The 27699-nt window shown below is 40.5% G+C and overlaps 1 protein-coding gene across 1 annotated transcript in view; it reads right to left on the bottom strand.

Annotated features, from left to right (window-relative positions):
- The window catches only part of frem1b (Fras1 related extracellular matrix 1b), a 136547-nt gene that overhangs the window by 66337 nt on the left and 42511 nt on the right, over positions 1-27699 (bottom strand). The window contains exons 12-17 of the mRNA XM_052010686.1: positions 17855-18022; positions 15918-16126; positions 13748-13841; positions 10634-10886; positions 6476-6670; positions 1900-2085 (exon numbers count right to left, since the gene is read on the bottom strand). Coding sequence (XP_051866646.1) covers positions 1900-2085; positions 6476-6670; positions 10634-10886; positions 13748-13841; positions 15918-16126; positions 17855-18022 — 1105 coding nt within the window. The remainder of the gene's footprint in view (positions 1-1899; positions 2086-6475; positions 6671-10633; positions 10887-13747; positions 13842-15917; positions 16127-17854; positions 18023-27699) is intronic.

Below are 27699 nucleotides of genomic sequence, written 5' to 3'. Positions count from 1 at the left end.
CCTGCCATTCACTGTGTAAGTCCTGCCCTGCTCTAACTTCCCAAAATTCATCACTTTGCACTTGTCTGAGTTAATTTGCATCTGCAATCACTCGACTGGCAACCCATTCACCTACCTAAATATTAACTCTCTCTGTCTCACAGTAGCTGCAGTGTGCACCATTTACAAAATTCACTGCATTAACTCACCAAGGCTTCCTTGACAACATCCCCCAAATCTGTGGCTTCTACCAGCAAATACAGCAGCAGCATGGGAACACCAACACCTGCAGGTTTCCCTCCAAGCCACCACATAGACTTGGAAATAGATTGCTATCCTACATTGTCACTGGGTCGAAGTCCTTATATTGTTCTATCTTACAGCACTGTGGGAGTAACTTAACAACAAGGTTTGCAATATTTCAATAGTGCTTCATCATTGCTTCGAGCAATATAGCATGGGCAATAAATGCTGCCTTTTAAGAGCAATCCCCATATCCCATAAGAGAAAAGTCATGTGTAAAATATGAATATTATGTAGAACTAGAGGATTAGATGCATCCAAGTTCAGAGAACTGAGTGGAGAGAATTTTTTATTGCATAATTAAAGCTAATAAGTACTTCTTGGGATAACAAAATCAAGCAATATGTTATTTATATTTCAGGTAAAAAACAAAACCTATTAATTTGAAATAATTTATTTGGTTTTTTATGTTTGTTCTCAATGTAGCCATCCCCAGCTTACAAACAGGTTTCATTTTTACAGATATCCATAAGTTGATCTTGTCCACAAGTTGGAAAATACACAAAATAACTCAATATGGTAACTGTACCTCCACTGTATTGTAAAGATTGACATCAAAAGCACACAAGACTGATAAAAAAGGACAATCACTAAAAATGGAAAAAGGAATGTATATACCTACATTGGAGTTTTGAATTTAATATTTTTAGAGTTTAATCTGGGCAAATGTAAGGCATTATACTTTGGGAGGTCAATTGAAAGGATAATGTATACAATTAATGGTAGACCCATTAATAGCATTGAGATACAGAGGGATCTTGAGGTCCAGGTCCACAGTTCACTGAAAGTGGCTACACAAGCAGATAAGGTGGTAAAGAAGGCATATGGCATGCTTGTCTTCATTTGTAGGGGTGTTGAGTAAAAGAGTAAGGAAGTCATGCTGCAGCTATATAAAACTTTAGTCAGACCGCACTTGGAGTATTGCATGCAATTCTGATCGCCCCATTATAGGAAGGAGGTGGAGACTCTGGAGAGGGTGCAGAAGAAGTTTACCAGAATCCTGCCTGGATTAGAGGGTATGAACTATAAAGGAAAGGTTGGAAAAACTTGGGTTGTTCTCCCTAGAGTGTCGGAGGCTGAGGTGAAACCTAATAGAAGTTATTAAAATTATGACAGGCAGAGATAGGGTAGACAGTCAGAATCTTTTCCCCGAGGGTAGAAATGTCAAATACCAGAGGACAAGCTTTTAAGGTTAGAGGCGGGAAGTTTAAAGGCGACGTGAAGGGCAAGTTTTTTTTTTACGCAGAGAATGGTAGGTGCCTGGAATAGGTTACCAGGGGTAGTAGTGGAAGCAAGCAGATTGGTGGAGTTTAAGAGGCTTTCAAATAGACTCATGAATATGAAGGGAATGGAGGGATATGGATGATACACAGGCGGAGGACATTTAGTATAAATTGGCATCAAGATCGGCACAGCATCATGGGCTGAATAGCCTGTTCAGTGCTGAACTGTTCTATGTTCCATGGAGCTCACTCGTATGTATGGGTGTCCAAAAACTGGGCATTCATAACCTTGGATGGTCTATAGATCATTATATTTTTGCAGTTACATTGGTTATTAGGCAGAAATATTTCAATGTCTGTTCTTTGTACTTGAGATTAAACTGCTATATCGTACCTATGTTTATTCCAGCATTGCTCTTCTCGTATCCTGGTGATGGTAGTACGTTCTCCAGATATCCATATTGGGGCAAACTTTCCAGTTCAAAGATTAGTTCCTCTGAGATAGTGTCCTCATCTGTGGCAGAGAGGAAATCCAACTGCAAACTGGTTTGTGATGCTTCATCCACTATAAACACGTCTCCTACAAAAGAAGGGATTATACTGTGTTATGCCACCAAATTAGCTTTATAATACCAATATAAAAGGAAGTCTCACAAGGCTGCAAAGAAAAGGGTACATTTATAAGGTGGAATTTGCACTGCATTCGAACTAGCAAGAAACCCATCAGCAATAGCTTCTTATCCCACACCCACAGCGTTGTTTCTGATGTCCCCTGAGCCTTCCTACTTTTCAACTACATTCTGCCCTCAATCACTCTCATTTTATCTACTGTAAATTTGAAATTACACAATGGTATCCCAACTTGCACTAAATGTCTTTCACCTGTCATCCTTGTGCTTTTATTATTTTTATTACAGATTTTACTTTTTTATACCACTGGGGGATTGGTTTCTTGGGGGAGTTCAGTAAAAGGCAGAAGAATGGCACCATGAGAGGAGGAAGGAGAGTGAGGAAGCAATAGCGTAGCAGATTCAATGGTCAAGATGAATCCTGGATAGTATGTTGTCTCCCTGGTGCCTTAAGGATGTCACTGAATGGCAGCAGAATGATAAGCAACAAATGAGGTCAAGGTATGAAAAGCTGCTAAAATATAAAAATTCAAGATGCTATATCATAATGCTCACAGCATTCCCAACAACGTAGATGTGCCCAGGACCTCAAGAAACTGCAGAGTTGTGGACACAGCCCAGCGCATCACGGAAACTAGCCTCCCCTCCACGGACTCTGTCTATATCTCTCGCTGCCTTAGTGAAGCAGCCAGCATAATCAAAGACCACACCCACCCAGGTCATTCTCTCTTCTCTCCTCTCCCATCAGGCAGAAGATACAGGAGCCTGAGGGCACGTACCACCAGGCTCAAGGACAGCTTCTATCCACGGTGATAAGACTATTCAATGGTTCCCTTATAGGATGAGATGGACTCTTGACCTCACAATCTACCTTGTTTGGCCTTGCACTTTATTGTCAACCTGCAACGCCCTTCCCTGTAGCTGTGACACTTTACTCTGTATTCTGTTATTCTTTTTACCCTGTACTACCTCAATGTACTCTGTACTAACTCAATGTATCTGCACTGTGTAATGAATTGATCTGTACGGACGGTATGCAAGACAAGTTTTTCACTGTACCTCAGTACAAGTGACAATAATAAACCAATACCAATACCAATAAAGTAAACAATGATCCAATTGCCTGCAGGGTGACTAAAGCTGGAATCTAATATTCCACATTTAGGAAGGACAGGCAAAAAGGAAAAGGAGGGTAGAGGTTGATGGTAGAATTAGATTTAGTTTGGGTCAAGTTAAGAAACAGCAAAAGGCAGAAAACATTGGTAGGGTTTATTTATAGGCCACCAAACAGTAGTTGAAATATTGGCAAGGCATAAATCAGAAAATTAGAGGGCCATGTAAGAGGATATTTTAACCTACATTTTAACTGGATGAACCAAATTTACTGCAATAAGTTGAAAGATGAATTCACAGAATGGATATAAGATAATTTTCTAGAGGAACAAATTAGGGAAAAGGCTATTTTAAGATCTAATTTGGCGCAATGAAGAAAGCTTAATTGATAACCTGGTCATAAAGGGGCCATTGGAGAAGTGTGACCATAAAATAATGGAATTTTACACTGAAATTGAAAAGTGATGTAGTTCAGTGTGAAAATAGAACCTTAAATCTTAACAGATTAAACTATGACGGAATGATAGGAGAATCAGCTGTGGTTGATTGGGATTTACAGAGGAAGGTATGATGAACAAAAGGCAATGGCTAGCATTTAAAGAAATAATGCATATTTTACAGAAAATATCTATTTCTTTAAGGCACAAAAACCGGACAAGAAAGGTGGCTGATCCATGGTTGATGGAAGCAATTAAAGATGGTTTTAATTACAAGAGCGAGGCTTATAAGATTGTCAGAACTAGCAAATGGCCTGAGAATTGGGAGCATTTTAGAACTCAGCAAAGGAGAATCAAGAAATTGATAAAGAAAGGCAAGACAGGATATGAGTACTTGCAAGAGACAAAGAAATGGATTGTGAGACCTTCTATAGATATTTAAAAAGTAAAAGATTCATGAGGGCAAATGTGCATCCTTTGAAGTGACAGGAGAATCTTAAATGGGTAATAAGGATAAAGCAGAGAAATTAAACAATTACTTTGTGTCTGTCTTCACAGCAACAAGAGATACCAGAGAATTAAGGATCCAGCGAGAATGAGGTACTGAAGAAAATAAGCATCAGTAAGAAAACAGTTTTGAGAATATAATGACACTGAAAGCCAACAAATTTCATGGATCTAATGATCAAGACCAGAGTTTTGAAAGAGATAGCTATAAAGATAATGAACACTCTGGTTATCATCTTCCTAAATTCTGTATGTTCCGTAATAGTTCCTATGGATTGGAGGAGACCAAATGTGACCCCACAATTTAAGAAGGGAAAAAGAGCAGACTGCCAATCTGTTAGTCTAATGTCAGTAGTAGGGAAGATGCTGGAATCTATGATGAAGGAGTAAGAACAAAACTTCTTGAACAGAATAATGGGATTTACCAGAGTCAGCACATAGTTATGAAAAGGAAATCATGTTTGACGCGTCCACTAGAGTTCTTTGAGAATGTGACTTATAGAATAAGGTGAACCCATCAGTGTGGTGCATTTGGAGGGATAAAAATTTTAATATCTTAGATGCTCCAATGTAGGGGCAACTATTTGCAGTGTAATTAAAAAATTATTTTTTCTTTTGCATATACTTCATCACGTCATTTTGAGAAAGGATAATTCTTAGCTGATATTCTTGATTCTGCTTAATAACATTTCATTAACTCCAGACAAAATTGTAGCTTTGTGCACTACTGTGAAGCCCATTTCAATAACTTCATACTCATATCTATTTATCTAAATCAAAAACTGCATGTGGGTGATTGCCTACAGCTCCCATATGGGGTTCAGCATCTGTGTTTGGTGGATACAATACTTCCAGATTCTTAACTCTGAATACAGTGGACTTGAAAACCACCCACATGTATTCATATTTCCTGTGACTTCACAATCTAGCAGATGGATTGCTCTGTCACTAGTGACCTTGATCAGCTTTCTGCATGAATGCAGTTTCAATGTTCCTTGTTCATACTAGCTCTTATATTCTCTCTAATGATATGACTGAATCACATTTCAAAAGTGTTATTGCTTTCTATATGGTCACTACCCAACATGGGCATAAGTACAATTTTATGTTAAACCCACATCTATGTAATAATTTTCTACTTCAACCTATTACATTGAGGTTACGCATTGGGTCTCTCCTCAGGATTAAAAGAAAATGTCTGTTTATGGGCATATTTTCTTGGTAAATATTTGTGTTGATCAAGCTCAGTATTAAGAGTCAAACATTTACAACTATTTGGGACTAGCATCAGTATTAAGAATTCACTCAATGGGCATAGATTTGTATAAAATCAAAGCTCCCTGTATCATGCAGCATTGGCAGTATCAAATTATATATTTTACAGTTATCAGATCTTCCCAAAATAGATACAATTGCATTGAATGCAGTTCATCTGCAGAATGATGTTGATGCCATGGGAAGTTAGAAGCTACACAATTAACTATGCTACTCAACTATCCTTAGTCTGAAAAAGACAAAGTTAATGCAAAACCATCAGGGCAGAAGAAGTTGGATGCATATTAACAGTGAAGTTGTTAGAAGGAATTCTGTCAAATATAAATTTGGTTTTGGAATGTGGGCTGATAAATGTAACTTGATAATGAATCATACTGCACTATGTCAGGGATTCTTAAAGGATATTAACTGAGAATAATGAAACTTAACATAAAGAGAAAAGACATGCAAATGTGCTTACACAATTTGGTTTGGGGACCATTGATTTGGGTGCTTTCTGGTCAATTCTGCTTGAGGGAACACAATGAATGCTATAGACTGCATTATGTTTTAATATGCTTTAAGTATTTAAGTGGCTTTTGCCTGTTTGAAGCCAAAGTGCTCCAAAATCACAGCAAGCTAGACATTAATAGAAAAACGTCCACACCATGATCACTAGCATCTATTCTCATCTAAAACAGATGAAATGGACACTAAGATATTTAGAATTGCATAAGATAGCAAATAGCTCATAATTTTATTTTAAACCAAATAATGAAATAAGATGAGGGGGCAGATTTAAACTGGTGAAATGCAAACTTAACAATCACACAAAAGATCATATGCAGAATACAATTTGAGATAAAATAGCAAAGAGCTATCCCTTGGAATCATTTAAGAAAATTAGATGACATAATAACCACATCAACATGATTTTGCTATTTTTCTAACACATTCAACAATTCTCTAACTACACCAAAAAATCTGTGATCATCAATCTATTTACAGACATACACGATTGCTGACTAACCAACGTTAATTGTGGGAGATTGATTGTTGACTGGCATTACAGTGATGTTAAGATCATAGATAGGGAGAGAGCCGTGGAGTGGCACTGGAGGTGGAAGAGGTCCATCATAACAGCAGCTATCCACTGTGCCACCTTCTGCATCAGAGACAATTACTGTTACAGTGTCCATGCAAGGACTATATCCTATTTCACCACCTAGAAAGAAGAAGAAATGATTAATGCTTGACATCATTGTGGGTCAATATTATCAACCAAAACTAACATCCCAAGCGGTACCCAGTTGATTTTGAATAAGTTTGTATCTCCCACTTATTAACATATTGTACTGCATATTGTTGGTTATGTTCATGGCTTAGCCATTCACAGGTAGGTACATCCCAGAATGGATCTGCTGCAAGTCTGGACAAGTTTAGTGATAATGTGGCACCTCATCCATCTCAATCTGACTCCTGGTCTGGAAAGGTAAGTTAGTTATCTCTTTATATTTGCATCATTATTTTAAACAGTTTTATTTATTTTATTTTTGAAAGTATTATTTACAGCATGTCGTCAAAAGCTGCCAGTGCATTCCAGGGTCTTACCAGGCATCTCAGTAGCATGCCTGTACTGAGAAGTAGTGAAGCCTCACTATACATCACCACCCAACTCCCAGAATCAGAATCAAGTTTATTATCACTGCCTTATATGACGTGAAATTTCTTGTTTTGCAGTAGCAGTACAGTGCAAAGACATAAAAAACTATAAATTACAAAATAAATAAATAGTGCAAAAAAAAGGAACAAAGAGGTGCTGTTCATGGACTGTTCAGAAATCTGGTAACAGAAGGGAAGAAGCTGCTGCTGAATTGTTGAGTGTTGGTCTTCAGGCTCCGGTACCTCCTCCCTGATGGTAGTAACGAGAAGGGGGCATGTTCCGGATGGCGCCTTCTTGAGGCACTGCCTCTTGAAGATGTCCTCAATGGTGGGGAGGGTTGTCCCTGAGATGGAGCTGGCTGAGTCTACAACCCTCTGCAGCCTCTTGCGATCCCGTGCATTGGAGCCTCTTTATCAGGCTGCGATGCAAGCAGGCAGAATGCTCTCCACTGTACATCCGCTGAAATTTGCAAGAGTCTTTGGTGACATACCAAATCTCCTCAAACTACCAGGGGTGGAGCATCAGCTCGATTGGTCCTCTGCATCTTGTCCAGGTAAGCACAAGTAAGCGGGTGCCACAGGCAGTGAGTCCGGGTGATGGGGCTGAATCATCCCGATTCAGTCCATTATTTAGAACACACAGCAGAAAATGAGCCTACACGTGATGCATGAAGGCTGTGGGGTCAACTTATGTATGTAGCAGCACATTTAAAAAGCTGCCCCTATGTTTTAAAAGGCAACTCACAGATTTTATGGATTTGCAAGTTGCTACAGGCAAACATGAGCTAGGCAAAATGAAAATTTCAGGGAAGAGTAATAGAATCTTATGTCATCTTAAGGGAAATGCATCAAAGATGCCTTGCCATCTTTAGGGTAGAGGAGAAATCTGTGCAAAGCCCCATTTGCCTCAGGAAAGGTGAACTCAGTTTCCTCATTAATCAGGTTTACCAAGTTTGCGAACTGTTTCTCCATGACAACTTCTTGTCTTGTAGCACTCTGAGAAATGGAATAAAGCCCAGAGTAATATCCATCCAAAGAAAATGAGATGCTTAAAGAGGAATTTAAAATTTCAGGAAACACCAATGGATCAAAAATGACAAAAATAAAAATTGGATGTTAGTGCAAATAAAGCTAAAATGGGAGAAGCATTAAAACAGAAACCAATAACAAAAAATTCAACTATTTTCAGAAAATCCAAAACCCCAATTGAAGGAAGATAAATTGCAGCAGGAGGAATATACTTCCTTAATTTAGTTTATTTGATGCCAAATATTTGTAGTATAAATGAATGTGAGTGAACATTTAAGAACTGCGTATATCGTGTAGTATGACCTTGCTACTTACCTAAGTGAGCTAAATCCTACACAGAAGAGCTTACAGACACTACACTAGTTTGGGATGTTGCTATTTAAGCAAGTAGCAAGTAATCAAGTGTGAAGTAACAAAGAACAGGGTTTTCTAGGTAAGGCTGGAATGACGGCAGGCAATGGACTTGGAGAAATTGTTGGCAAGCATAACAAATAAAAGTCTCAGTGCAGGGAACGAGTAGCGATGTTCCTGAAAGCTAAAGATATTAATGTTGTCCCTGGAGAGGTCACAGCACAGAACCATTGCTGGGTAGACCATGGTCAGGAGACATTGGAGACTGAAAACAGAATAGAGGACTTACTGCCTGTGGTGAAGGTAATCCGTTAGAACTGAGGACACCTGGACTGTAGACTTCAATGTTGACTTAGAGAATTTTGCAGTTAAGGACTTCTCAGAGTAGAAGAAAACCCATAGACTGAATATTAATTTGATAACAGTGTATTCACATGCAAATATCAAAACCATTGTATGGTTGCCTGTACATAAATATTTTCTGAGGAAATAATATATGCAGAGACACAGGAACGCTTTAGATACTGTACTTAACCCAATTCTCCCTCATTTCACCCCATTCTGGTAGCCACCCTTACTCCTCAAAGCTCATGAACTTCATCAGAATAATACCACCCCTTCCAAAAACCTTCCTTCCTAGCAACATACCAAGCAACTTCCCCAACCACCAACATCCACCTCTTGCCCTGCCTAGCAAAATCGCTCACTTGTCCCTTTTTCTCTATCAAAGTCCTGACCCGAACCTTCTTATAGCTTCCCAATCTCAGGCCAACCTCCCAGCTTGATCCATCAACCAAACTCCTCGTCAAACTCCTCCACCAACCTCCTGGCCCAACCCTCTTTCCAATCCCCAGATGCTGGCCCTCATCCGACTCCATCACTAAACTCCTGATCCAAATATTCTATGAACCTCCCAGCTTGACAATTCTTCTGATCTCTGACCGAACCCCTCCAGCAAACTCCTGGCTTCCACTACATTTCTGTGTCACTACGCTATCCGCAGCATGACCAGCCCACCAAGTGTTCCTGATTTTCTCACTAGTTTTGGAAAGAAGAGCTTGCAAAAGGAAGATCTTTCCTGGCGTAATGACTATTCAACATAGCATGACGTCTTGGGCTCTTGCACCATTGACTTTTATAGCAGCAGGATTTCTAGTGAAATGGTTATTAGCCCACCACTCACCAACAGGTCATTCAAATTCTAGTGATTTATATTTTGAATAGGCATATTACAACACCTGGAACTCAAAATCTGAGTTGGACAATTTTATCCAATGATTCTTATCATCTCAAAGCAGACAATAAAACACAAAATATTTGAAGTACTCACCAGATCAGGCATACCTGTGGAGACAGAAACAGAGTTAATGTTTCAGGTCAATGGCTTTTCATCAGAACAGAGCACCTTGCAAGTTCTGATGAACGATCATCGACCTGAAACATTAACTGTTTCTCTCTCCACAGATACTGCCAGACCTACTCAAATGTTTCCACCCGAAACATCAACTGTCTATTTCTCCCATAGATGCTGCCTGACCTGCTGAGTTTCTCCAGCATTTTGTGTGTGTTGCTCCTGATTCCAGCATCTGCAGAATCTCTTGTGTCTCCAATGTTTCCAGTATTTGCTGTTTTTATTTCTGATTTTGCTGATCTCATTTACACTTTTCCATTTATTCCTTTACTTGCCTCATTAACACCCCCATGCAACATCATCCATTTTCTCTCTGAATCTCTTCTTTATTGCATGTTATCAGAAGCATTGCCTTTTGTTTTTGCTCTCTTTGTTTTCTCTGTATCTTAATATGTTTCATATTACAAACTTTCTCAGTTCTGCAAATCAGTGACCTAAATGTAAACTGGTTCTTCCTCTGTTGAATATTTCATGCATTTTCTACTTACATTTTAATAAGGCATTGTCTAAGTAGCGCAAAGGCAATTTTACATGACTTTTTTGATTGACTGGCATCTGACGAATGGCTGCATTTTGAATACTTGTAATTTCATAGAATTTCTGGCTTTTGTTTGTTAAAAAATAAATGAGACTCTTCTAAGAAAATGTCACATACTCTTTAGCAAATAAATCAAACAAGCAGACTGCATCAATTTCCCAGTTAGGATCAACGGTTCCACAATACAACTTTCCTACCAGTATGCCAATAAGAAATTGACCCTTCGATGATATCCAGTTGTGAGAATTTGTCAACAATGACATTGTTCCTTTGTACCACTCCATATAATGGTGAACGAGCAATCATGTACATCAGCTTCATATCGTCACTGTCAGCATCTGTAGCATAAAGGTACTCCGAGGTAATCAAGACCCTTTCTCCCTCATGACATTGTAGTCCAGATTTTAAATGTGGCTGTAGCTCTGGAGGTTCATCATTAATTGGTATAATCTTGAAAAAAAAATCAAGGAGTTCAAGTTTATCAAATACAAGGACAGAATTTTCTTTGTTTGCAACCCTAACACACCTAGCACCCTCATTTCTCCCTCCATCCCACACATACACTTGCAGCAAAAACGCACACACAGCAAACTCCCTCCAGTGGTCATAATAGGAAGATTTTGATACTGGGGATCTAGTCTCAGATCATCTTCAGATGGAGAATGTCATAGAGTTATAGAATCTTACAGTGTGGAAACAGGACCTTTGGCCCAACTCATTCATGCCGACTGTATTGCCCAGATAGCTGGTCCCATCTGCCTGCGTTTGGCCCATAGCCCTCTAAACCTCTCCTATCCATGTACTTACTCAATGGCTTTTAAACATTGCTATTGTGCCTACCTCAACCACGATTTCTGGCATGTCGTTCCAAATACGCACCACCTTTTGCGTGAAGAAGCTGCCCCTGATGTCCCTTTTAAATCTCTCGCCTCGGATCTTAAACATATGCCCTCTTATTTTTAGCACCCCCTCCCTGCGAAAAAGACAATGTGTTTTCATCCTGTCTATGCCCCTCATGATCTATCATGCCCCTCATACCTCTATCAGGTCATCCCTCAATCTCCTATTTTCCAGGGAATAAAGTACTAGTCTAAGCAACCTCTCCATAGAACAATACAGCACAATACAGGCCCTTCAGCTCACCATGTTGTGCCGACCTTTAAACCATGCCTAATACTATCTAACCTCTTCCTCCCACATATCCCCCTACTTTAAATTCCTCCATATGTTTACCTAACAATCTCTTGAACTTGACCAACGTATCTGCCTCCACCACTACCCCAGGCACTGCATTCCATGCACCAACCACTCTCTGGGTGAAAAACCTCCCTCTGATATCTCCCTTGAACTTCCCATCCATTACTTTAAAGCCATGCCCTCTTGTATTGAGCATTGGTGCCCTGGGAAAGAGGTGCTGGCTGTCCACTCTATTCCTCTTAATATTTTGTATACCTCTATCATGTCTCCCGTCATCCTCCTTCTCTCCAAAGAGTAAAGCCCTAGCTCCCTTCGCCTCTCCTCATAATCCATACTCTCTAATCCAGGCAGCATCCTGGTAAATCTCCTCTGCACCCTTTCCAACGCTTCCACATCCTTCCTATAATGAGGCGACCAGAACTGGACACAGTACTCCAAGTGTGGTCTAACCAGAGTTTTGTAGAGCTGCATCATTACCTCGCGGCTCTTAAACGCAATCCCACGACTTATGAAAGCTAACATCCCATAAGCTTTCTTAACTACCCTATACACCTGTGAGGCAACTTCCAGTGATCTGTGGATATGAACCCCCAGATCCCTCTGCTCCTCCACACTACCCAGAATCCTGCCGTTAACCTTGTACTCCGCCTTGGAGTTTGTCCTTCCAAAGTGTACCACCTCACACTTCTCCGGATTGAACTCCATCTGCCACTTCTCAGCCCTTGTAATTTATGCTGCCAAGTCCAAACAACATCCTGGTAAATCTTTTCTGCACTCTTTCTAGTTTAATAACATCTTTCCTATAACAAAACTGTACACAATACTCCAAGTAAGGCTTCACTAATGTCTTACATAACTGCAACATAACTTCCCAACTCCTATACTCAGTGCCCCAACTGATGAAGGCCAGCGTGCCAAACGCCTTCTTCACCACCCTATCTAACTAAGACACCACTTTCAGTGAACTATGCACTTGCACTGCTAGGTCCCTCTGTTCCATAACACTCCCCAGGGCCCTACCATTCACTGTACACATCCTACCCTGGTTTGATCTCCCAAAATGCAATATCTCACATTTATCTGGATTGAAAGCCATTTGCCAATCCTCAGTCCACATACCCAGCTGATCAAGATCCCCCTGTAATTTTTCATAACCTTCTACACTGTCTACAACACCAGCTATTTCTGTATCATCTGCAAACTTACTAACCATGCCTTGTACATTTACATCCAAATTGTTTATATAAATTACAAACAACAAAGGTCCCAGCACCGACCCCTGTGGCACACCACTAGACACAGGCCTCCAGTCCGAGAAACAATCCTCGACCATCAACCTCTGCTTCCTACCACTGAGCCAATTATGAATCCGATCAGTTATCTGCCCCTGGATCCCATGTGATCTAACCTGCCAGACTAGTCTCCATGAGGGACCTTGTCAAATGTGATTTTGATCAATTTCTACATTTGTTTCTATGAATTGTTCTGGGCTCCGTATTATGAAAAAAATTGCTAACAGAACTGAGCAACTATATCTATCAGGTAAGATTGAACAGGTTGGGCTTTATGTTTCAGAAAAGAGAAGACTGAGGAGTTTTCAACAACATGCCAGGTTTAATGAGGTTAAGTGGAGAAGGGTTTAATGGGGTTTTGTGGACGGGACCATTAATGGGGGCCATAAATACAATTCAATCATTACTATCTCCAGGGGAACTACTCCACCTAGTGTGGTTAGAAGATGGAACTCATTTCCACAGGAAGAAGTAAATAATATAAATGCATCTAAGATGGAGCAGATGAAGACGAAAGAAATAGAAAAGTATGTTGATAATTTTGATGAAATAGTCTGAGAAAAGATTAATATGAAACAAAAATTCTGCATGAACCTGTTGGCTCAAATAGCTTATTCCTGTGTTGTAAATACCTTGTAATTAAAACAAATACTGCTAAATCCTTCACTAAAATATTTTGTGCACTGGTTGGAACAAAAATATTAAACTATGTATCTGACAATATGTTTGTAGGAATCAAATGCCAGTTCAGTGTTGTGCATCTAATTTCATGGATTCCTGTCATATGTCACAATTTATAATAACACTTTTCTTTGTCCTTACCTTTACTCTCAGCGCCCCATCTGCAGTGTTAAATCCATCTGTGGCTGTAAATACGACTAAATCATTCAGTGTCTCTGAATCATCATGTTTGTACCTGTGAACGGAGCAGAAATCATGCCACAAATCAAACCAACTGGGTGCAAGGGAAGCATAATAAAACAGTTCAAGTGCTTCGTTCACATCAAGGAATATGTTTAAGTTAGGTTGATACCCCAAAATTGCTTAAAACATACAAATTAATGTGTTCTTATTTTGTACAAAAACTGTTGAGAAAGTACATTCCAATTTAAGCACATCTTGGTCCACCATCTTCAGAAGATGTACATGATGCATTACTTTAACTAGGCTACAACACAACTGTGATCAGAGGGCGATAATTGGGAAACAGTTGCACCCACCTTAACAGGCCAATCACTGAAAAAATTCATCTGAAAGTTTGTGTTGAGTGATTAGATGATGGTGATACAGCAGTTAAGTTACTACAAATAATCCAGAGGCCTGCAGTAATAATCCAGAGACTCAGGTTCAAATTCCACCATAACAATTGTGGAGTTTAAAGAAAAATCTATTTCTTGGTAATGATGACCACAAAACGCAGTATGTATCACTTCATACTTCTTTGTATTAAATCACATCTGCCACTCAGCCCACATATCTATGTCTCCTCACAGCCTACTACTGCAATCCTCCTCACTGTTTACTGCATTTCCACACAGGTTTGCACAAGTTTGTAAATTTTACTCTGTATACTCATGTCAAAGTCAATAAATTATGTTAAAAAAACATAGTGGTCCCATCAATGGATGGGATCAGCACTCTCCATCATTCTCCATTAAGAAAAACATTTACCACAACTCTCCATTTCCTTCCTTTAAGCCAATTCTCTACTCGTGCCACCACTTACCCTTTCATTTCTTGGGCTTCTATTTTGCACACCAGCTTTTTGTGAGAGACTTCAAATCTTCTGAAATTCCCTTACACATCATACCCGTTGCATTCCCATCATTAACCTTCTCAGTCTACTCAAAGGATTTAATCAGGTTACACAAACATAATTTACCTCTAATAATGGAGTGCCTCCTGCCCTTTACCAATTTCTCCAAGTGCTTATTAACATTTTCTTTGATTATTAAACTACTGCCCTGAAGTTTCCCAAAATGTCCTTATACCCTTTTTGAACGTTTTCCAGTCTTCTGCCAGCTCCCCTACATTGGAAGACAATGGCAAGCCCATCTGTTTTCTCTTCCCTATCTCCCTCCACAGCCCAGAAAACATTCCATTTGGATTAGAGTCACAAGAGAGTGCAGATGCTGGAATCTGGAGCAACAAACTATCTGCTGGAGGAATGCAGCGGGTCGAAAGGAATTGTGGGAGGAAAGGAATTCTTGATGTTTCAGGTTGAAATCCTGAACCAGGAATGAGAGTAGAGAGGAGAGGTGGCCAGTATAAAGAGGAAAACAGGAGTGGTGAAACAGAAGTCTGAGGTGAAGAATGTGGTCAAAGAGCTGGAGAGCAGTGGAAACCACAGAGGGGGAGCAGTGAGAGAGGGTCTCACAGTACTCCCATCAGAAAGAGGAGGAAAACTTCTTCAAAGTCAGCAAACCGAGAAGAGACTTTGCAGTGGAGTAGTACAATGGAAACACAAGAGACCTTGTTTAATTTAACCTTTCTCATACGTGATCCTACACTTTATTAAAGTAACAAATGTGCCAAGGTGTTTTACAGGCGAGTATCCAAACAAAATTTGATCCTGAGCCAGATAAGAAGATATTAGAGCATTTAATCAAATGCTTGGTCAAAGACTAGGTTATAAGGTGGATCTTAAAGGAAGAAGGAGACCACAAAGGGATTTAAAAACAAAGATGTGAGTTTGAAATTTGAAAAGCTGCTTAACTCAGACCTAAAGCAGTCCAGTCAGCACAGGGGAGACAGGCGGACGGATTGTGTTTCACTCTCCAGGGATTCTGCTTGGATTGCTGAGTATTTCCAGATTTTTCCTGTGCATATTTCAGGTTTCCAACATCCACAGTACTCTACATTTGCATTAGAAAATTCTGGCTTGGCAGACTGCAGGTTATGTACCTAATTTTAAACCGACTTTAACATTCTGGAAGTAGTTAAAGAGACAACATCTAATCTTACGAGAACAACTATTAAATACATCGCTCACCTGACTTGAAAGGATTTGAGGTCATCCAGCATAAACATGTCACCCTCCAGCATGATGTTTCCCTGCAACTCAATCTCTCCGTGTTGTGGTTTTTGTCGTAGTTGGATTCGAAGATCCTCATCAATTGTATCCTTGTCTGTCACCATCAAATTGTCTCTAGTGATCGAGCAGCCCGAACCTTCCTCTGCTTTTATTTCATTTGTGAAAATCTAACAAAATAACCAACAAAAGGTGCCTTTGTGTTTTTGAAAATGCAAGAACACAAGTCCAAATTCAAAAAAGGTGAGAGCAGCTCATCGAACAGATGCGAAAGGGGAAGACAGAAAAAGAAACAAGGTGAAGTAAACATGAATATAGGCACCTGAAAGATATTCGTATTCTTGTACGTTAACAATTAGATGCTAAACAGGCGTAATAACGTATATATTGTGTTTCACCAAACATATGTCCAAATCTACTTTGGAGGACGCGAGGAGAGAAGAAAATCAGAGCACAAAAAGTTAGGCTTTTATTCTGGGTGGAGTCCAATGGAAAGAGGGTGGGGATATCATTTTGACTTGCTGGAGAATAGGATAGGATGATTAGAATTCTGAGAATTATGTTAAGGTGGAACTCTGATGAACATTGAGGAAAAATAGAGAGAAATCAAAATGAGATATAATGTAGCAGTCAACAATGGTTGCTGCAATGTAGGAAAACTTAAGCAGTGTAGATGATGGATTGGATATTGTGCCTGAAGATCAACTCTGGTGTATTCAAAAAGGATATTGCACCAGGATGAAGTTTTTAGGAAGAGATGTACATGAACCTAATGTGCAAAGGCATCACTAAAATAGTGGAAGAACAAAATAGGAAACATATTAGACACATAATTTGGAGTCCTATATTTTATAACATTATAGATATACATCTCATTTTTTGCATATGATCCAGCAAAAACTAAAATTAAAGTTGTCATGAAGTGTGATATCCACAAGGTAGTGCTGCTACTATGAGCATGGGGCACAAGCATTTATACATCTCCTACTCTTCTTTCTACAGTTGCATGCACACCTAGAGTGCCGAGACCATCTGTCCTGTAAAACACAGGACCTCAACTGACACCAGATCCTCTGTCAAGGTTAGCAGCTGAGGTCCCCAGTGGGACATCCCCAACCTTTGTGACAAGATGAAACACCCATTGATAGTCAACAGCATTTTGATTTTCCATCTGTTCTGCTATACCTGTTCATTTAGAAATAACATGCAAATGATCCAACCAAAGATTTACTTAATTTGTTATTCTTCACACCAAAATTCTCATTCCACACAACTTATAATGAAACAATCAACATGTGGTTCGAACACTTTCATTATTTAATTCCTCTGTGACTATCTAATCTTTTTCATTTGGGGTACTTCTGAGGTTTCCTATTTACTCCTCTGTACATTTCAACAGGTCAGGTGGGAAAGTCTGATAAATGGCCAATGTCATTCAGTGAAGGTGAATCTAAGGTCAGAGATGTGGAAGCGGAAGTAAGCTGATAGTTATTTCACAGGATGTTGCTGCCTTGTTTCTTTACAACCTTAAATGGGCTGAGTTTCCATGAGTCCCCCATCTCTCTTGACGTCCAATTAAAAACATACACTTTTCAAATGTTTCTTAATACTAAAGAACAACTAAAGATCAAATTGTTAAAATGAGTACTTTTAGAAAAAAAAGCGAGTTGTGTGTTTTAAATACATGATTGGGCTTGTGTCATAGTAAATCTGATCATTCCGGTTCACATAATCTGGAATCCTGGATGCATAAAATGGCCTTTAGGGTCTGGATTGTAAATAACTGAGCAGATTGTGGAGAACAAAATAGGTAAGAAAAGGTTTTAAGTAAAAAATATATGTTTTTTAAAGTTCCATTTCACATTGTTAACCAGTAAAGTGGCAGAACTCTCCAATACCTCAGGTGGTTGGTTGTCCACAGGCATAACAGTTATGTTGAAGACAAGTTCTGTCAAGGAACCTCCCTGTTGATCATTGACAGAAAACACAAACTGTACCAATAGAGGATGAGGTCCAATATCCCCTTGAGGAGGCATGTATGCTACTTTCATGTGGTTCACAGCATGCTGGAATATAAAGTGAACAAGTTGAATCAAACACAGAAAACCTCATGAGAAGGGAAATTATTACCATGTCAGGAATTCTCCATTCACTGCATACCATATTTATAGTTCAGCATGCTACTGATACATATACAGGAAAAGTATGTTCAGGGGAATAACCCATGTGAAAGGTTCAGATGATTTATCCATTCCTTGGAACATTCAGTTCCCTTTTATTTTTGTAAACCACCACAACATTGGTCATTTTGCAAATTTGCGTGGGTGCAGAAGGGGTGAAATGTAAATTGGCCAAAAGTGCATTTGCTTAGCACAAAGTTTTCAATGCACTACGCAAACCAAATTGATCTAAACCCCAATAAGTAACCATTGCACGGTTTCTGAAGCATATCTCGTACACAAACTTTGAGTGCATCTCAGAAGAGAGCATGGATGGTCAAGTAAACCCTGACAAAAAATCTGAAGTGCAAAATCCAAAAGGTGGACTGATGTCTAACCTTTCTGAATTCTCCTGCAACCAGGCTGATGCCAAACAGTGTTCTGTTTTCCTTCAGACCAAATGTGGAGGTCAAGAACTGGAAGCCTGATATTTGAGGGGCTCCATAAATTCTGTCTGAGCTTGCTTTTTGCAGTGGGCACTGCAGATTCATTGTCCAATATTAATGTAACACCAGAAACAGCAGTTCCGATTGAAAGGCCCAACTTGACTGGTATCAAGGACAGACATCATGGGCAGCATCTGACAATGTGAGGGAGCATTGGGTTTCATTAGTCACCTTGTGCTCATCTTCAACTGGTCAGCTCCTGACTAGCAAGATGCTGGCCCAGTCCACTTACTTCAATGGGTGCTTGGAGCTCAGAATCTTTGCTCAAAAAATGGAGCAAATCTATTGCATCAGGCAAACAAAAGAAAACATGGAAGATGCCAACTCTTTGATTTCAAGCTGGAAAGTCAGGACCATGATGATTTGCAGCTAGTTGACAATACCCCACAAGACTGCTGTTTTGGTCATGTTCATGGACACTAACCATTTTATTCCACTTTTTTTTAATCATTTCCCAGGATCTGGGCCTCATTGGAGATTTGAGCATTTGTTGTTATTCCTTAACATCCCTTGAGAAGGTGGTGGTGAGCTGTTTACAACTGAGGGCATTTAAGAGTCAACCAGATGGGTTGGGCTGGAGTCATATATAGGCCACAGATCAAGTAATGATTGCAGACAATGGTGAACCAGATAGGATTTTTATAACAATCTGGTAGCTTCTGTGGTCACCATTATTAACATGAGTTTTTTTTAATAGCTAAAATAAACACTCTGGTAATTTAGGAACCAAATGGTTAAAATAATTGTAGGATGGTGGCACCAGCAGCAACTTGAAGAAGTTAAGGAAGCACATGTTCATATGGATAAGGACTGGAAATGAGGCTGTATAAAGACACAGGCCTCCAGTCAGAGAAACAACCATTTACTACCACTCTCTGGCTCCTCTCACAAAGCCAATGTTGAATCCAATTGATTACTTCATCCTGAATGCCAAGTGACTTAACCTTCTGGAGCAGCCTCCCACATGGGACTTTGTCAAAGGCCTTGCTAAAGTCCATGTAGACAATGTCCACCGCCTTTCCCTCATCAACCTTCCTGGTAACCTCCTCGAAGAATTCTATAAGGTTGGTTAGACATGACCTGCCAAGCACAAAGCCATGTTGATTATCCCTATTCAGACCCTGTCTATCCAAATACTTATATATCCTGTCCCTTAGAATACCTTCCAATAATTTATCTACGACTGACATCAGGCTCACCAGCCTATAATTTCCTGGTTTATTCTTAGAGCCTTTCTTAAACAACGTAACAATATTAGCTATTCTCCAGTCCTCCGGCACCTCACTCGTGGTGAAGGGTGTTTTAAATATCTCTGCCAGGGCCCCTTCAATTTCTGCACTAGCCTCCCAGAAGGTCCGAGGGGACACCTTGTCAGGCCCTGGGGATTTATCCACCTTAATTCACCTCAACACAGCCAGCACCTCCTCTTCTGTAATCCGGATATGGTTCATGATCTCATTACTCTTTTGCCTCAGTTCTATAGACTGTGTCTGTCTTTAGTGTAGACACGGATGCAAAAAATTCATTTAAGATCTCCCCCATCTCTTTCGGCTCCATGCATGAATGACCACGTTGACCTTCAAGAGGATCAATGTTGTCCTTTGCTATCCTTTTGCTCTTAATATAGCTATAGAAACACTTGGGATTCTCTTTCATCCTGTCTGCCAGAGCAACCTCAAGTCCTCTTTTAGCCTTCCTGAGTTCTCTCTTAAGTGTTCTCTTGCATTTCTTATACTCCTCCAGCACCTCATTTGATCCTAACTGCCTGTACCTGATATGCGCACCTTCTTTTTCTTTACCAGGACCTCAACATCCCTTGATAACCAAGCTTCCCTAAACCTGTTAGCCTTGCCTTTTATTCTAACAGGAACATACAGATTCTGTACTCTCAATATTTCACTTTTGAAAGCCCCCTACTTACCAAGTATCTCTTTGCCGGAAATCCTAATCCACACCTGCCAGATCTCTTCTGATGCCATCAAAATTGGCCTTCCTCCAGTTTAGAATCTCAACCCGAGGACCAGTCTTATCCTTCTCCATGATTATCTTGGAACCAATGGAATTATGATCACTAGATCCAAAGTGTTCCCCTACACATGCTTCTGTCACCTACCCTGTCTCGCTCCCTTAGAGGAGATCCAGTATGGCGCTCTCTCTAGTTGGGATCTCGACATATTGATTAAGGAAACTTTCCTGAACACATTTGACAAACTTTATCCCATCCAATCCCTTTACAGTATGGGAGTCCCAGTCTATATGTGGAAAGTTAAAATCACTTGCTATCACAATCTTATTTTTCTTGCAACTGTCTGCTATCTCTCTACAATTTTTTTGCTCTAAATCCCGCTGACAGTTGTCTAGTTGTTAGACAAGGTCATTGTCTGGTGTGTTTTTATCATGTACTGCATTTAATTGCCAACAATGCCATAAGGTTTCCCAGAGACAAACAACATCAGGACACTGGCAGTAGCTGGATCTAGTCAATACCATACACTACTCTCAACAGCATCTTCAACACACACATAATGCTACCTGTGACCCAGATCACTCCGAGTTTGTACCAATGTCAGGATGTAACCTTTGAAACTTTTGCATTTAAAGCAGAAAGGCCATTCCCACACCAAAGTCAGCCATATTATCCAACCAGATAAGAAACATCAGTTCCTCAATTCCATTATAGATATCCACTCCAGCATTCCCATGCAGAGTGGAGAATAGACAACATTTAAAATACTGCAATGCTGCAGTTGTACAAGTTGGTGAGGGCACACTTGGAGTACAATGTACAGCTTTAGTCATTCTGTTGTAGGAAAGACGTGGTTAAACTGGAAAGAGTGCAGCAAAGATTTACGAGGATGTTGCTAGGACTAGAGGGCCTGAGACTGAGGGAGAGGTTGGCCAGGATAGGTTTTTATTCCTTGGAATGTAGGAGAATGAGGGGTAACCTACAGAAGTGCTTAAAATTATGAGAGGCATAGGTAAGATGGATGGTAATAGTCTTTTCCCTGGGGTAAGGCAATCCAAACCAAGGGGGCATACATTTAGGGTGAGAGGGGAAAGATTTAAATGGGACCTGAGGGGCAACTTTTTCATGCAGAGGGTGGTGAGTATATGGAATGAGCTGTCAGAGGAAGTGGTCGAGGCAGGTACAATAGCGTTGTTTAAGAAGCACTTGGATAGGTACATGGAGGGAAAGGGCTTGGAGGGATATGGGCCGAACACAGGAAATTGGGACTAGCTCTGTGGACAACGTAGTCGGCACATACCCGTTGGGCTGAAGGGCCTGTATCCATGTTGTAATACTCTACGACTCTGAAAATATAGGAAACCAGAACAAAAAAAAGTTGAGGCCAACATCATTGCAGTGGAATCTGTTATTAATATCAAGTTATCTGCCTTCATTCACTACAACAGAGTCCCAAGTGAGAAGATACTTAATTCATTAAGACCTGTTCCGAGCAAGATCCAGCAGGCTGCTTGGTGATGCACCAATGACTACTGGCCACAACTCTGTCAAAGCATCCAGTTGTTCTCCAACATGGGACCAGGTGTACGATGGGATCAAAAAGGCAATTGGACAAAAGAAAGCTGCTCCATTGCAAACAAAGTCAGAGCAAGTCACCAGCCAGCCTAATAGACAGATGGAGAAGTGGGCAGAATATTATCTCAAATGTATTCCAGGAAAATCACCACCACCAAGGTGCCCCTTGGCACCACTGTCATTGAAGAGCTAGATACGGAACCCACAGGGTGCAGTTTAATAGATTCAAGGTGATGGCTCCATTCCACCTGAATTTATCGAGTATTGGAAGCCTACACTGCTGCAGCATCTGCTTGAACTCTCTGCAGGAGGGAGGGGAGTGTGTCCTGGGGTATCTCTGCAGGAGGAAGGGGGTGTGACCCGCAGTATCTCTGCAAGAGGGAGGGGAGTGTGTGCAGGGGTATCTCTGCAGGAGGGAGGGAACTGTGTCCCGGGATATCTCTGCAGGAGGGAGGGGAGTGTGTCCTGGGATATCTCTGCAGGAGGGAGGGGACTGGCACTGTGTCCCAGGATCTCTCTGTAGGAGAAAGATTGTACCAGCAAGAAGGTATTTTCCTGCAGTGTATTGGGGAAAACGTATTTGCCCGTTGCCCTGATCAGGTCTTGACTGAACACACTATGTCCAAATCTGTGAGTGGTTTATGAACTAGGAGATCCATGTGATCTTCTCAGTTTGTCAGTTGCAGGTGAAATGCCATGAATAAAGGAGATCTGATACATTCCCTTCACTGACCTCACCAAAGCATTTGATTGGGTGAGCTGGGGCAGGTCAATCCAACCACTGAAAGGTATCTGCCTGGTGAGGTTGCCAATTGAGATCTATTCTTTTCATGACAAATGAGTAAGATTAGCAACAACTGATAACTTCTAAGCCTTCCAAAGTGCACAGCAGGTCAAATGTTTGCGTTCTGATACCAACACACTTCGGCACATTCTTCTCACTGCTGCTGTGATGAGCCTATTTGCACACCAGAACAATGAAAAGCTGTTCATTCTCACTTACCTGAGAGCCAGGTCATCGCAGTGGAGCTGCCTCATGTTGAAGATGCCATGCTAGCATCAGGTGCCAATGGACAGACTCTCCCACCCATGTAAAGTGCTCACATTGACCCACAGCATCACGAAGGCAAATGTAATGGCCCAGGATGCTGCTATACTACCGTGAATTAGTATTGATAACGTGTTACTGGAGGTTGTTGACAGCTTCACATATCAAGGCTCCACAATCCCCAGGAATCTGTCACTTGATGCTGAAATCAACACACACATTGCAAAAGCTTCAACTGTTCTCCCCCAAGCTCAGCAAGAGTGTAGACTGACTGCAAACTGGCGGAAAATACCAGACTGTGAGTGCACTCCTTCATCTTTAATGCACTCCCCAAAAGCAGTTACCTCTGGCGAATAAACAAAAGGCATGAAAAAGGGTTTCATATTTTCCACCTTTACTGCCTCAGATACAAATCATGCATCTGCTGACAGGACAATGTCACCAACTTAGGGGTACCAGAGCATGCTAATTCCATCAGCGTGCTTCCATTATTAAGCCAATGACATTTGCAGTGGTTTGGCTGTGTTCATCAGATTGACGGCATCTATATTCCCAAGCATATTTTTTCCAGGGTGAACTAACCACTGGGTCATGACTTACTGGATCTCCATATCTCCACTTTGACCAACTCTAAGCGAGATCTGAAACTGGCAGGCAGCAATACAGACAACTAGGAGCTGGTGGAGAGGACCTCTGGAGGCTCTGCGTTCAACAGTGCCTCAGAAGAGACGAGGTGAAACAAGGTTTAACTGGCTGAATGAAGACCCAGAGAAAACAGAGACAAGTGAAATTTGCACCTTCTCAACCCCTGGCTTCATCTGCAGCAAATGCAGCAGAGACTGCCATGCTAGAGTGGAGCTCCTGACCACACTAGATGATGTTCAACAAAGAGTTGATTGCCAAGCTGCAAGCCACTGTCCTCCAGGACAGAAGACTGCTAATGGTGCACAAAGGCCATCGGGCAGGCAGAGAGGCATCAAGTGCTATATGAGTCTTAAGTCACTGGCACAAAACAGTGAAAGTCAGTCACAACAAAGTAGACCCTGACTGGAGAGGTCAGGTGAGCTTCTGCATTAGTTAAAGGTGACATTGTTTCTTTTATCCATAGCCATAGAGTCCAAGGCATTGATGTTGTCAAGTAGATTCTCTAAATATTTTTGTTGTTATTTGCTACCACCCTCCATCTTCAATCCCCCCAAAAATTGCTGTTGATGTTGTTTGGGATACCGTTGATGGAGTCCTCAGCTGGATACCACTGGGACCGGACTAAAACTTGTGTCCAAACTGTCCCTTGTTTGAACATCCCAAAGTCATTTCCTCACCGTCTTGGCCCCCATGTCCTAAACCCCTGTGTCCCGGACTTCAGATCTGACCCACCCTATCTTCTCCCAGTCCTTTCTCTACAACCTATGACCCACCTGATTTTGAAAATCAAAAATCTGCAAATGTTGGAAATCTGAAATAAGAACAGAAAATGCTGGAAACATTCAGCAGGTCATGTTGAATGCTGCTGAGTTCAACATGATTGTCATGCAGAATCAACAGAAAGAGAAACAGAGTTGCTGTTTCTTTATTGATGTTATCTCTCTCTCACTGCCCTAATGAATCTATCAACTCGGATTGGAATTGGTACAGTGAACACTTGTCTTGCATACCATTCATTCAGATCAATTCATTACATAGTGCATTGAGGTAGTACAAGGTAAAACAATAACAGAATGCAGAGTAATGTGTTAACAGCTACAGAGAAAGTGCAGTGCAGTAGACAGGAAGGTGCAAGGTCATAAAGAAGTAGACTGTGAGGTCAAGAGTCCACCTTATCATACTAGGGAACCAGCTGGTTACCACTTAAGATTGGTGCTTGGACAGATAATGTCTTCTGACTACATTGCTCCTACATCTACCTACCCAAGCAACAAATCTATCTGGTAGCCAAGGCTTTCAAAGTAAGTGTTCGCTGATACTTGCCACTTGCTGCCTGTTGATGTGAAGATCAGACTAACTTTTTTGTCTCTGGATCATTACAGATGGCAGATACATATCACAGTTCACATCTTAATGTATGATGGTCTATTGAGTACCTTATGGAAAAATAAAAGAAAACATCAACTGCACTAGTTATATCCACTCTGTTACGTCAAAACTCTCCAGGTAATATGGTCATAAGGAATTTGCCCTTCACCAATACACGCTTGCTCTCCTTTGTTAGTCCATATTTGTATACTTGTCCGGATGGCTGTTAATTTTATCCTTCATTATTCTTTCTATATGTTTCCTACCCACTGACCTTAAATTGCAGAAAATAAATAAAACTGCAGAAACTGAAAATCTGGGTTCTGATAATGGGTTACTGACCTGGAAGGTTAACTATTTCTCTCTCCACAAACAACTGTCTGATCTGCTGAGTATTTCCAGCATTTTCCGCTTTTATTTGACATTAAGGATCAGCTTCATTGATTGCAAGGTTTATTCCTTTCCCTTTTTTGAACGAAGGTGTAACATTTGCGATCATTTGGCACATAGCTTTGGCAAATCTTCTTCCTTGATAAACACTAAAACAGCCTTCGTAGACAGCTTCACCTTCTGCTTCTCCATTTTGACATTTAATCAGTTACACTGCTCCTATGACAAAAGACCTCTGGAAACTTTTTTTTATATGGAAGCGACCAATCTATCTTTATCTTGTTTCCTTGTTCTCTCATTTTATATTATCTGTGAATTTTTTTTATATTCAGGCCAAGTCTCCCTGTATTATCAAGCAAACATCAAACATACACCTGCTTTTGATTTTTAATCCTACTCTTTCTCTGATTCCTTTTCTGCTCTTAGCTCTGATTTTGGTTACCTTCCTTATCTTCCTTGTTGGAATGTACTCAGAACCAAGTCATCTGGACCTTAAAGCCACTATTATACTTGCCTAACGTCATGCCATTCAACATGCATTCTGAGTTGTCCTCACTTCTGTCCTGCTGGGAATAGTGGTTTTGCTAGTTGTAGAAGCACTGGCAGGATAGGGAGTCACCCCAAGGTAGTACAGTACAGCACAGGAACAAGCCTTTTGGTCCAAGATGTTGTGCTGAACTAATTAAGCTAATGACACCTAATCCCTTCTGCCTGCACATGGTTCATATCCCACCGTTCTCTGCATATTCATGTGCTTATCTAAGAGCCTCTTCAATGCCTCTATCATATCTGCCTCCACCACCACCCCTGGCAGCGCTTTCCAGGCACCCACCACTCTCCGTGTAAAACATCTGCCTCGTACATCTCCTTTGAATTTACCCCCTCTCACCATAAATACATGCCCTCTGGGTTTAGACATTTCAACCATGGGATAAAGATATCAGCTATCTATGCCTCTCATAATTTTATAAACTTCTATTAGGTCTCCCCTCAGCCTTTGCTGCTCCAGAGAAAATAACTCTAGTGTGTCCAACCTCTCCTTATAGCACATGCCCTCTAATCCAGGCAGAATCCTGGTAAACCTTTTCTGCATCCTCTTCATTGCCTCCACATCCTTCCAATAATGGGGCAACCAGAATTGAATGCAATACTCCAGATGCAGTCTAACCAGAGTTTTATAAAACTGCAACACAACTTCCTGACTCTTGAACTCAATGCCTTGACTAACAAAGGCAAACATGCCGTATACCTTTATTACCACCCTATTGACTTGGACAGCCATTTTCAAGGAGCTATGGACTTGGAGCCCAAGATCCCTCTGTACATCAATGCTATTAAGGGTCCTGTTAAGACGGTGAAGAATTATAGGATATTACAAAACATTATCAATTGCACTTTATTGTCTACCTGCACTGCACTTTCTCTGTAACTGTAACACCATATTCTGCATTCTGTTATTGCTTTTTCCTTGCACTACTTCAAAATACTTATGTTTTGAAATGATCTGTATGGATGGCTTGCAAAACTAAGTTTTTCACTGGGACAATAATAAACTAATACCAATAACAGCTAAAACTGCATTGCCTGCATATTCCCCTTTGTCACAGAATTTGGTACATAAGACAATTATGTTCCTTCGCACATGGCAAGAAGAAACAGAAAGAATCGATAAATATTGCATGGCTCTAAGACAACTTGCCTTAAAATGTGAAGCTTCTGAGCTTGAGCGAGAGATCGTTGAAGAATGTACGTCAATACTAGTTTGATGGAAATCTTTTCAAAAGTTTACTAAACCACATAAGCTGCTTGAGTTAGCAAAATCAATGTCATTTGATGCAGAAAGATAAAACATTTCACTTGAAACTGTCAGCAGAGAACAGCAGAAAAGAAAATCAACCATTTTACAAATGTTTGTCATTCTGCAAACCCAATGCATCTGAACTGCATGTAGCGATTTCCAGTTTTAACAAAGGTCTTTGACCTGAAACATTAACTCTGTTTCTTTTCCCACTGATGCAGCCTAACCTGCTGACAATTACCAGCATCTTCTGTTTTTATTGCATGTAGCAAGTGATGAAGCCAATGC

Source organism: Pristis pectinata, chromosome 3, assembly GCF_009764475.1.
Source record: "Pristis pectinata isolate sPriPec2 chromosome 3, sPriPec2.1.pri, whole genome shotgun sequence".
In the NCBI taxonomy this organism is placed as follows: domain Eukaryota; kingdom Metazoa; phylum Chordata; class Chondrichthyes; order Rhinopristiformes; family Pristidae; genus Pristis; species Pristis pectinata.
This window is presented reverse-complemented; position numbering and strand designations above follow the sequence as displayed.